Source organism: Musa acuminata, chromosome BXJ1-1 (assembly GCF_036884655.1).
Source record: "Musa acuminata AAA Group cultivar baxijiao chromosome BXJ1-1, Cavendish_Baxijiao_AAA, whole genome shotgun sequence".
In the NCBI taxonomy this organism is placed as follows: Eukaryota; Viridiplantae; Streptophyta; class Magnoliopsida; order Zingiberales; family Musaceae; genus Musa; species Musa acuminata.
Genome location: NC_088327.1, coordinates 13,026,037 through 13,038,221, shown reverse-complemented (window position 1 = coordinate 13,038,221; position 12,185 = coordinate 13,026,037). Strand labels below are relative to the sequence as shown.

Sequence of the window (12,185 nt, the reverse complement as noted above, 5' to 3'; positions counted from 1 at the left end):
TTGTGGAATCTTAACTTAGATTTGCTATATCGTCTCACAAAAATTAAAGAAACAAATAGGAAAGAAAAATAAAAATAAAAAGGCCTGAGTCTGCCTCGTGTACAGTATCCAGCAACAGATGCTCCTCATCCAACCATCCTCATCTCTCTACCACAAGATCTTGTTACTCCTTCCGAACCCCTTCCCCTCTCTTTCTTCCTCCTACTTCCTTCTCTGTCCGAGAGAGAGAGAGAGAGAGAGAGACAAGCAGACAAAGGACAGACATTCATTGCAGTAAGGGGGCCTCCCCACAGGCACAGAGAGAGACAAGACTCACCAGCGCAGCTCTGTCCTTTCTTACCTCCTTCGAGCTCTCACCAAGCACTCCTCACTCCCGGAACTGCATATCCCAAGCAAATCAAGAATCTCCAGATTCAAGTTTTCTTCGGCTCAGAGGAGGAGCCTCTCGTGGAGTCCTCGGCCAGGTTCACCATCTCGCATTGCCACCAATTCCGTCACGACTCTGAGTGCTACTGAAATGGGTTGGAGCAGGGGAGCCCAGTGTCTCCCTCCGCTCGTCTCCTGGATTGTCACCGCTATACTTCTAGTTTCTCCGGCAGCCCATGCAGGTGCTGGTTCAGATGCTGCGGTGAAGTTCCTGAAGGTCCCTTCGGCATTCTCGTCATCTTCGTCGGCTACGTTTCAGTTTGAGGTCACAGAGGGGGGGAATGGCGGCTCATGCCGCAACTGCAGTGTCAGCTGCAAGGTTTGTGGGCTCAAACCCTTCTTCTCTTCCATACACAGCATATCGCATTAAAGCTTCTTGCTCCTTTTAGTCTTTGTTGATTGATCCGAAAATTAGAGTGTAGCTTTGGCTGCACCTTGATACTTGAGGAGTACATATATCAGAGTATGAGGCTCCTTTTGGAGGACCCCATGACTTATGCAATAGTTATACCAGCAAATATAAAGCTTCAAAGATGATTAGATTATATGAAGCAACCAACAGTTGTGATGCCAGTAATTGTAACAGAAATATAAAAATGCTAAGACATCAATTTCATTTCTCTTACTATGGCCTAGTAATTATTGTAAATGTTTTCTCCTGTGCGTACTTTAGGAATAAAGAATATGCTTTGCGAGTTGACAGAGTTTTTTTGCCCTTCAAGTATTATACATGTCCACTGCTGCAATTGAGCTCTAAAGTTGCACTAGCATTTATTGGACACTAGGTTGAATGCTACAAAGTTTGGAAAGAAGCACTTTGTTATCTTGAAAGAACTTTTCTGGTTCTTTTAATACAACTCTTAAGTTTAGGAAAAATTGGCTGATTAACATGTACAAGTAGAAAAGTAACAAGTCAAAAAAGCTTCAAGAAAACGGTAAAAAAGAGGGGGGAATTGTATATGTGATCAACTTTTTTTAAAGTATGTTTGAACTTCGAACCATTTGGATAGAAATGCACAATATAGTTTCTATGCTCAATCAAAGTTAACTAGAAAAGATAGTTAAATTTTTGGTATCTTTAGCCTCTCGTCACTTTCGATCCCAATGGACAAAGCTTTTAGGTTTGGCATACTCTCTAAGGACAAAACTTTTAAGTTTGACGGCAAAAGATCCATGTAGCTGACCCTAAATAGTTAGGACCTACGACTTTGTTATTGTTATTATTGTTGTATATCCCTGGATGGCTTAAATTATCTATTGTCGTTATATTTTAGAAATTATGTCTTACTGATTGTTGCTATCGATTTACAGGCTTAAGATATGTCCCACTGGTCCATGGAGATATAAACAACATAGGATCAGACGACTAGAGAATGAGATGATTTTGTCTTGAACCTTGTTACCTAGGTTGCAAAGGAGCAATCTTATCTTAATGCCAAGGCTGTCCCTCTTTCGAGTTAAACAAGATTTCCTCAATAGATACATGTATTGGCAGTTGCTATGTTTCGTAGATATCTTGGAATGCAGCGTCATGACCAACTTGCTAGATATAGATATTCTTAGTGAGCTTGGTTTCTACCTCTATTATATAAATTGTGTAAGTTCTACTATCAGACATGTGCATCATGATACAACATGCTGGAAAAGCTCACTGCATGAGATGTTTTCCATATCCTAATCCAGAATTAATAGCTCAGATGCTGTTTTCGAATAGCTGTATTGAACTCCTTTCCTGAAACATGTGCTATGACAACTAGTAGAAGTGTAGAACAAAGAATTTATATATTTGGAAATGTTTTAATCTCTCTAATTATGACCTTTTGAACATAATGCAGTTAGATAACTACAGTTCCTCCACATGTGAACTGAAAGAAGTTACATACTCAGGCTTGCTTGATGGAAAACATATGTTTGAGGTCTGCGTCAGTGGTTTTCGAAGAGTTCGCTGTGCTAGCTATAACTGGACTGTTGGTTAAGAAACTGCCCTGTTATTTGAATCTCTTTGATACATTCAGTTAAATTTCGACAAGAAGTTGCCATGTTCCTTGCATGATTGCTTCTTTAGCTATATGTTGACATTTAACAATCTGAAATTTAGAGCTTTTAATTCTTTTAATAATTACTGCATTTGATCAAAATTACAATTAACACGTTATAAAAGGTAAAAGAAACATTATATTATTTCATGTGAAATTTTAAGCTCCTTGTGTACGTCAACCTACTCAAATTTCTTAAATATCTTTTGATGCAGGATCACTATGGACACTCAGGTCTTAATTTTTGAACGGACATAGTTCATCATGGTTTCAGTGATGTTGGAAACTCTTTCTGCTTTTTTAGTACTTCTGAATTAATTTTTTCTCATTGTTTTTAGTTAGTTTAGGTAATCTGGCAATCTTATGTGAGTGATTTCAAAACTTACAACTTAAGCATAGATTGGATCAGGAGGGTTCCCTACATTAGGTTATCTGTGTTTTTCTTTCATCTTCATTTTGCTGCTATGACAGCCGTCCTGCTGATGCTGTTTTCAACAATATAAAAGCCCTTTAATTGCTGTCATTCTTGGTAGAACAGCCCATAATCTGCAGACTTTGAATCTAACAATACCAAAGCCACTTCAGTTTCTAGATACTCATTCTTAATTTGCCTCCATGATCTTTGTTAAAAAATTAGGAGTGGTATATGTTTCTAGTTATTTGTCGGTTTCTGACAACTGGGTTATAAGATATATATATATATATATATTAGTATCAGCTTAATGAAACTTTCGCCTGCATAACTAGTCCTTTACTATATGATAAATTTATAGCTCTATTTGAATAAAATTATCTTTGAAAATATCTGCATATCACATCATGCCATTCACTTCCATGCCTTTACAAGGTACTTCTTTCTAGAATGGATAGAATTACATCTCCAACTTGCTAAGTCCTGATAGTGTTTATTATTGTTGGTATTATTCTATGACTATAAACACTGACTTTGCTGTCATTTCACTGCAGATACAGTTTCCCCTACTGCACACATATCTGTTCTATCACCTTTCACAAATGCTTTAAATGTATCAGTAAATGTTACTTTCAGTGAACCTTGCACTGGTGGAGGTGGATTTAGGTGTTCCTCCAGTAATTGCAATGTAAGGATGCAGAACACTTCAAATTTGTTGTTTAAAGCCTACATATCCCTTTCAGGTTCACTAAATAACAACTTTTGTTCTTTTTTTCCTCACATGGATGAGAATCTATTGCTTTTGTATTCCCCTGTTGTCCTTTTATACATAATCTTAGTATCACCTATCCAGCATCATGTTTATCTGAATTATTTGTGTCCAAATTCCTATAGTTGATACTTTCATTCTGTAGCTTAAATTAAAATCTTGTTTACCATATATTCCCAAGTATTAGGCTTTGAGCTTTGTGATTCTACATTCATCTCTTGTTTTCTCCTTTTTCTTCCATTTTGCTTAAATGTGTACATTTTACTTTCATCTCTTGGTTTTCCTTATTTCTTTATTTTTTTCATAAGTATCAATTTCCTAACTGCCACTCTTTTCCATAGCTTCTTGTTTATGGAGCTGGTCATGTTTTACCATCTACTCTCAAGGTTCTTCTTCCTGACCGAGAGTTTTCCCTTATGGTCGGTATATCGGCTGATGTTCAGTTTGGTCGACTGGTGCTGGTAATGGATAAGGGCTTTTGTACAGACAAAGCTGGAAACACTTTCAAACGAACATCAAATTCAAGTTTCATATTGCATTTTGGTATGCTATCTGCTTTATGTATTTGTTTTTTTTAATCAGGGCTCCAACTAGTTGCATTAAGCAAGGTTGTTTGGCTTCATTTTTAATGGATCACAAATCACACTAGGTTCTGTACTATGGCCTAAAATAAAATCCCACTTGTGACTTTTGCATTCACTTTGATTTCTTGTATGCTATGAGGTGCAAATGTAAAATTCTTTTACATAACTAACTCCACTAAGTATTAAGCCAAATAAAGAATTATTAGCCTTATAGAAATAGGATGTTTTTCTTTTTTTTTCTTGCAAAGGTAAGTGAAGAAAGCGGGATTCGAGCCCGGGACCTTATGATAAACTGTCAAAATCTTTACTAGCCAAACTAGCTAACACATTTAAATAGGATGTGATGTATAGTTGTTCTACATGTTTAGTTCCTGAATAATTAAAGTGTCAAGCTGTATCAAAATTCTTTTTAACATTTCAAGCTTTTTAAGACTAAATGAGTGGTGTTAATATGTCCATTGGTGCTAATGTTCAAGCTGTAGTTTACATGATTAGCTTTTAATCAATGTTTAGTAAATGCAATCTTTTTGAAGCATAAACCTAAACACATTTTGTATATGGCACTGCTTTTTCACCTATCTTGCCATATATAACTTGCAGATAGGAGAAGTGTCTTCATGAACATGACAACTCACATCCCACAAAGGTTACTTCAACTTAATGGCGAGATCAGAACAGCAGAGGCTACTAACACTGCGAAGGACTTGAGAATTTATTTATCTTTCTCAGAACCAGTTCTAAATTCATCCGAAGAAATTCTAGGTCTTCTTCATGCAAGTAGTGGTTTACTTGTTCCGACAAATAGAAATAACCTTGGAAACCGCCGCTTTGGCTATATAGTAAGTTCTTAATATTCACACCACTTTCTAATATCAAGTACCTGAATTTCTTCAAAATTAATGCCACAGCTAATTGTTTCTTTTAGGTGCATAATATTTCAAGCATGACTGTTGTTGCTATAACTTGTGATGCTAACAAAATAATCAGCAGACAAGGGACTCCAATTTCTGTATCAGATCCAATCACATTCCTCTATGGTATTTTCTTCTCTTACACAACTATTAAATATTATTTCCAAAATTTGGGACTTTGGCAATTTCAGCATGAAAGCTAGGAAAAAAAAAAGTATATCGTATAATATCTTTGAATCAAAATTCAACACTAGAAGGCAAAAGGATGGGAGAAACTCCTAGAAGTTGTGATTAACATTTTTGCTTGAAGTGTAATCTATGCAGATCCTATGACAGAAAAGACAGTCTGTTGATACTTCAATAGCTTATTATAAGTGACACAAAATAGTACATGAAACTAAATCTCCTAGATGTACTTATGCACCCAAACAGATATTTTGCAATATTGCATCCACCTTTTAACTCAATGGATTTGTTTTTCATGATGATGAAATGTAGGTGTAAAACATTGGGAAACTGAAGTTATTGATGTAAATTTTCATGGAAATATCACTAAGTTATGCAAAACCGGAGATGATCACAGAGATAGAGGAGGAAGAAAACCATGAAAACACAAACTTACATCATTGGGCATATAACATAAGTCTAGAGCAAGAGAGAATTTCCACTGTATATGCATAAATGTTACAGCCGACATCACCCTCTGTTAACCAAAAACCCAAGAACCGAGCAATTTATGTGAAACCACACAATTCTGATACAAGAAGAACAACCTTGATTTGTAGAAAGTTAACCTGGCCTGAATCCACCTACTTGCAGGAATGTGAAAACCATCGGATGTGATTTTCCTTTATGAGTCCAAAGCCATATGGAACTTGACAATGTTCAGCCATGGTAAAACCGTAGAAGTCCAACATCTTTTCATGTATAGAATCCACGAGCTCATATTTAGTTGCATCACACATTCAACTTCCACTGACTGCCATTTACTCCGACACAGTTTCCAGCATTTCTTCTTAATGTGACCAGATTCCACAATTTATAAAGTCTCAATCATATAGAATAGGTTCGCTGCCACTCGCCAAACCAATTATCCAAGTTCATGGAAATTGGATCCACTGAAATGACTGATCATGTATGGATTTCAACTCAACAAACACCAAACAGTAAGACAACTTTAATTGTCCAAATGCCAACCTTAATAAAATATAAGCTTGATTTGGAATAGGAGAAAGTCAAAACGTCTAATATCAGTATGGCTATCACAACATTTTCAAAAAGTTTTGTAAACATATTTTACTCAAATGAATTTGAATGTTTCTGAGTTTCTATGCAGCAATGAGTTATTTTGGCCATCATTATCTAATAAATGATATTTGGTACTGAAAAAATAGATAATCAAAGGCCTTCTGTACGTCTGAGTACAACTTTTCACATGAGGACGAAACATAAAATACCGGTGCTGATAAAGTTTATGAAGCCTGTTTTTGACTTCAATTCTTCTGCTATACTTATTTCTGGAGGATCTATGCAGAGGTAAATGTCCAGTTCTAATTAGTTTACATACTTTGAAAAAATCATCATTCTATGCTTTATCACATAATTTGGTTTATTAGTCCAAAGTGCTGATACCTTCCTTTTGGCTTTGTGATAGCTTTCATGAAGTAGCAAAGAGCACATATGTGATTGAAGTGAATGCCAATAGTAGCCTCATATCTGTGGAAGTTCCTGAAAATAAGACGACAGACATTGCTGGAAACAAGAACCTACCATCGAATATTCTACTAGTGAAGAACTGTGAGGCTTTCTGTTTTCCTACATCTAAAATTTCTCTCATCTATCACACTAAATCGTTTACTATCTCATATCTATTGATGATTTTTCCCAATTTGACTTCAATGTATTATAGATCTTCGACAGGTTTTGGCTGTTTAGCTGACATTTTTAATCAGTATTAGCACCAAAGCTTAGTGCTAACTTATCAGATTCTATGAAATATAAGGAAGGCCTAGAAATACATATTGGGACATTAGTGCTTGTTATTGCTATTTCTCAGTTACCTTGACTATGCTTTACATGTTGCACTACAATCTTTCCTAGCAATGAGAGCAACTATATTTTAGGGGAACTAATTCTCTCTTCTTGGTTATTCTTAATATGTATAGACGTATGTATATATAATTATATAAAAAAATTTGACTGGTGAAAGAATTGGTCCTAAGCAACTTCCTTGGAGATCCTGTATGCCTTTCACAATGTGATATTCTGCCTCTGCGCTAATTTGACATTTCTTTTCAATTTGGACATCCAAATATGATCATCTGAATAGCTAATAAATGTCTTTCTTTCTATTTAAACTTTATTCTCTTGGTATAGCCCACATCTAAAATCTTTTTATTATTTGCTACAGATTCCAGACCTACAATATCGTCGTTAGTTTCCATAGTTGCTACTGTTGCACTTGCAATGACGTCAGTGGTTGCAGCACTGCTAACTGTTTCAACCTCAAGCCTTCTATCCTCTGGAGCAATTTCTAGACAGAAATCACATCTTGTTTCTGAACCATCAAGGAATCTTGTGGTATAGTATTGAAGCTATATTGTAACTCAGAATTTACTAGATTTTTAAGTTGCGTGTTTGTTTTGATGTCATTTCCAGTCACATAAGAAGCTAGACAATTTCTGATCTCCTAAGCAGATCTTTTATGTTCATATTAGTTCCTTTTTCTATCCTGTAAAAACAATAAGAAAAATGCTATTAATGGTCAAACAAGTAGTTATAAGTATCATGCCTATATGGTGAGGGATGTTGAATAGATTCTAACCTGTTCTATGTACATAACGTAAGCATTTTGCTCATTTTAAATTGGAGACGCTTTAGACCATCATGGAGTTCCGCATGGTCATAGTTTCTATAGTTGTGCCTGAAATCATGAATGACAATGCTCATGATCCTTATGATGTTATCTAAAACATGTCTTTTTCTTGATTACTAGTCAGCCATAGATTTGTGTAATAGCATGACAGGTAGCACTTGGTGAACATCGCACATTGATGGGCCACCTATTCTTTTAACTTAAGGGCCATGCATGTTAAAGAATTCAAGGTTAATGGATGCCTTATCTGGAGACACCTGAAAATGTTAGCAGTGCTTTGCCTCAAATGTCACTCTCAAAAATAAAATTGAATTACACTGGCTTGATAAATTCTAATAACATAATATATTACACTACGGAGTTAGTCTTCGCATATCATCCAAGACTGCTGTAATAAGAAGTCATACCTAAATAGTAAATCTTATACCTGAAAATAGGAGTCAAATAAGAATCTGACTCAGAATATGACTCTTGAAAGTTTTAAGTCCTAAAATAATAACATAAAGATGAAAATACATTTGAAAGTGCCAAAAAAAGTGAAAAATGTGCAATCCATTTCTGCTTAAAGTACACTTGACTCCAGTACAATCAGTTCACTGTGCTTATTTATTGATGGAATTTGATCACCTGCAAAACATTAGTGATTAAACCTGGTGGTTTAATGATCCCAAGATTAGTAGACACTCTGTTACATATTTCAACTGGCTTGATACAAATTTTGCTTTATGAAGCCAGAACACCATTTCCAATCTCGATTGTGACTATCATGATATGGGGCTACAATACTATTCAGATCCACCATTGTTTAGTTATGAAAATGATATTAACATTCTTTTAATAAATAATAGTTAATCATTGGTCGTATATAAACTATCAAGTTTTTATATAAGGCATTTACAACCTTGGTGCTTGCATGAGTTGATAAATTAGAAAACTGCAACTTTTATCTGACTGATATATTGTTCTAATATTATCTTGAAAAATGTTGATGTTTATCTTTCGACTATGAAATAACAGAAACATCGACCGATTGAATAAAAAAAAGATGCCTTTGCAGTTCCCTTTTCTTGGAGGGAACACCCACTTCCTTTATGCTTGCATTGATTTTATCTTCATGAATGATATTGACTGTTTGTCTTCCATTTTCTACAGAGAATTTTGTGCCACATCCAGGTCTTTGCACTCTGTAGATGGTTGGTGGTCACCATGCCCATTGAATATTATGAATTTTCTAGGGGTATTGAATGGACTATTCCATACATTCGTCTTCCATGGGAAACAGGCTCCAATTCAACTTTTGACGATTCAACATTGACATTTGAGACTTATTCTGAATTATGGGACACGAGCAAGCTGACAGCTTTTAAGTCCTCGTTAGTGACAAACCAAATACCAGAACTGAACCCTTTTGAACATGGAAAGCCACTTACCCCAGGGGAATACATGTTATTTCTTGAGGTAAGAATTTCCTGTCTTCACATATCTTCTTTGATGTCCTTCATAACCATTGTGTTCTCATTAGACAGATGTTGACTTGTATACTTGCAGAATCAGAACATGAAACCTGAAGCTGAATTTATTATGGTTTCACGGAATTCAGATAGGTAGGTCAAATTGAGGTAACGAACATTTTATACTTCCATTTTCCTGCTCGAGTCAAGACAACATTAAACAAATCACCTAAACCTTCACAAAATCACTTTAAAGTTATAAGAATATGTCATAGATTATATTTTACTAAATATGTAACCATACAAAACTCGATCCTTATTGACACCTCAAGCTGATTCCATTACAGTAGGTGGAAGTATTTTGGTAGAAACATGTTCTGGTTAGCAGTACTTGGTGGTGGATTGATCTTTCTCCATGTGGCAATTCTTTGCATTTTGAAATTGAGGAAGAAGAATCCGGAAAAGCAAAAAGAGTTTGGAGCCCTTGTATTCCCAAGGTTCGAGATATTTTTGTTATTGCTTGCATTGCCATGTATATGCCAGGCATCTGCGGCAATAATTAAAGGTAACAACAGCCTAACATAATATTTTTCCTCTTAATCATGCATAGTTAGATTGGTACTGAGATGTTCTTGTTTGCGATAAAGAAGCCAGTGAAAATTACCCAAAGATTGATTACATTTCTTGTCACATTCTAATGAAGTTCCACAATAACACTAGCCTTCAGCTGAAAATTTTAAGTGATTTTTTTTTTCATTAAAATTACTAAGTGACTTTCTTCTTCTCTTGTTGAAACAGGGAGAACATCTGCAGGTGTAGTTATTGGAATTATACCCCTGGGTATCGCCACATCTTTCCTTATTTCTTTGTTATTGTTCCTCTCACTTGGCATCACAATGGGCAAGCTTCTGCAGTACAAAGAAGTTCATCAAGAAGGACAGGAGTTCCATTGGTACCAAGAGTTAGTTCGTGTAACTCTAGGTCCTGGTAAAAGAGGCCAATGGACATGGAAAGATAAACAAAACTCAGTTAATCTAACAAAACTAGGTCCACTATTCGAGGACCTCCGAGGGCCACCAAAGTACATGCTGACACAAATCGCTGGTGGCAGTAATCAAGCAAAACATGAAGACCAAATCATTGCTTCTGATGATGAAACTGAGGATGCAGAAGCTCCATTCATCCAGAAGCTCTTTGGCATCCTCAGAATTTACTACACACTTCTGGAATCGGTTAAACGGGTCTCTCTTGGAATTTTGGCTGGTGCTTACTCATCAAATAAGCTTTCTAGAATTCCTGTTCTGATTGTTTTGTCCATCACCTCTTTCCAAATCTTCTTCCTTGTCTTGAAAAAGCCCTTTATCAAAAAGAAGGTGCAGCTTGTGGAAATTATCTCAGTAGCTAGTGAAGTCGGTTTGTTCGGGGCTTGCCTTGCTCTACTGGAGAATCACTTTTCTGATGCAAATGAGAGGAAAATAGGGCTGTTTATGCTGGCAATGTTTATCATCATGTTTACTGCACAACTGGTCAATGAATGGTATGCATTATACCGACAAGTTATTCGACTAAGCCTAACTAGGGTTTCATTCTCTTCGGGCTTAAAGAGAGCTCTTGGTGGACTTGTCTTAATTGTGCGACCGACGTGTCTGTCGACTGAACTGAGCGAGCAATTATCCTCCAGCCATGGAGAAGGAGATTCTGGATCTACAGTTTCTCCTGTCAGTCGAATCCAAAGAGCTTCCGGCACGAGTGAAAGATCATGGCTGAGACAATTAAGAGAACTTGCAAAGGCTAGCTTCAGTAGAGAAGATGCAGGACCCCCTGTTGATCCTTCAAGCAGCACACATCAGAGAAGTGGGTTATGGAGTGGAAAGAGAAGTGGAAGCTCTTCTGTCACATCATCCGCTGACTTCAAGTCAAAGGGTGACTTCAAGGCAAAGTCAAGAGGGTTGTATAAGGATTTGGAGGCCATTTTCTCGGCCAAGTGATGTTACCAACAACGAGCATTCATGGTGACATGAGATTCAACCAGGTATTCTTGAGGGAGTGAGTTTAGAGCTCAAACAAATTCCTGCTGATAAAGAAGTACCGTGATCCTGATCTGATGATCTTCAGAAGGCCAAAAGAAAACTAACTGAAGGGATCTTCAGAAACCTATAAAACCAAATGCAGTACTTTTTAGCTGATTCTTGTGTTCTAGTTATGCTTATCTGATCTGGGATCTTTTTTTTTTTTGCAGCAGTGTAATCCATCATTTCGCTGCAGTTGTTTAAGATGTATAGAAAATGTTATTTCACTACGGGATCTGAGACATAATCTTGAATTCTTTGTTGAAACTTGTACTCATACCCTACAAAGTAGATAATATATAGTGCTAACCTCCCAACATTAGCTTGTGTTTCATGCTTGAGAATGATGGTAACTTGTAATCACAGAACAATTCAGTTTTGGGTCATGTACAAGTGCTATTCTCCAACATTAGCTTGTGATTTTGCTTGGGCATGATGATGGTTGATTGTAACCACAGACATCTTTGACAGTATTAATTCAATGTTGTGTCTCTGATGATGACAAAATGGATCCCCTAAAAGGTAGATTCTGTACTACATTTAGCTCATGATGTTCCTGAAGGCCCTGCAACAAGAAGCAACTGGTTGATTTTGGGAGATTCGACTCTTTTAATTTTAGTACGAGTCTTGCTAATGGGAAGACACAGTGTTC

The 12,185-nt window shown here is 36.3% G+C and overlaps 1 protein-coding gene across 5 annotated transcripts; it reads left to right on the top strand.

Annotated features, from left to right (window-relative positions):
- The first annotated feature begins 44 nt into the window (after positions 1-44).
- On the top strand, positions 45-11,855 carry LOC135580761 (uncharacterized). Of its 5 annotated transcripts, none has more exons than XM_065184518.1 (13): positions 45-745; positions 2,678-2,696; positions 3,429-3,562; positions 3,985-4,186; positions 4,828-5,066; positions 5,153-5,264; positions 6,533-6,674; positions 6,793-6,935; positions 7,549-7,718; positions 9,166-9,471; positions 9,562-9,617; positions 9,812-10,029; positions 10,263-11,855. In XM_065184518.1, exons 1-13 carry the CDS (start codon positions 518-520, stop codon positions 11,450-11,452), a joined length of 3,159 nt encoding a protein of 1,052 aa, XP_065040590.1. In that variant the 5' UTR covers positions 45-517; the 3' UTR covers positions 11,453-11,855. The 5 variants fall into 5 exon arrangements, with proteins under 5 accessions (XP_065040590.1, XP_065040583.1, XP_065040600.1 ...); XM_065184511.1 differs by lacking the exon at positions 2,678-2,696 and adding an exon at positions 2,262-2,397 and having other exon boundaries at positions 67-745; XM_065184536.1 differs by lacking the exon at positions 2,678-2,696 and adding an exon at positions 2,262-2,342 and having other exon boundaries at positions 687-745.
- The last annotated feature ends 330 nt before the right edge of the window (positions 11,856-12,185 follow it).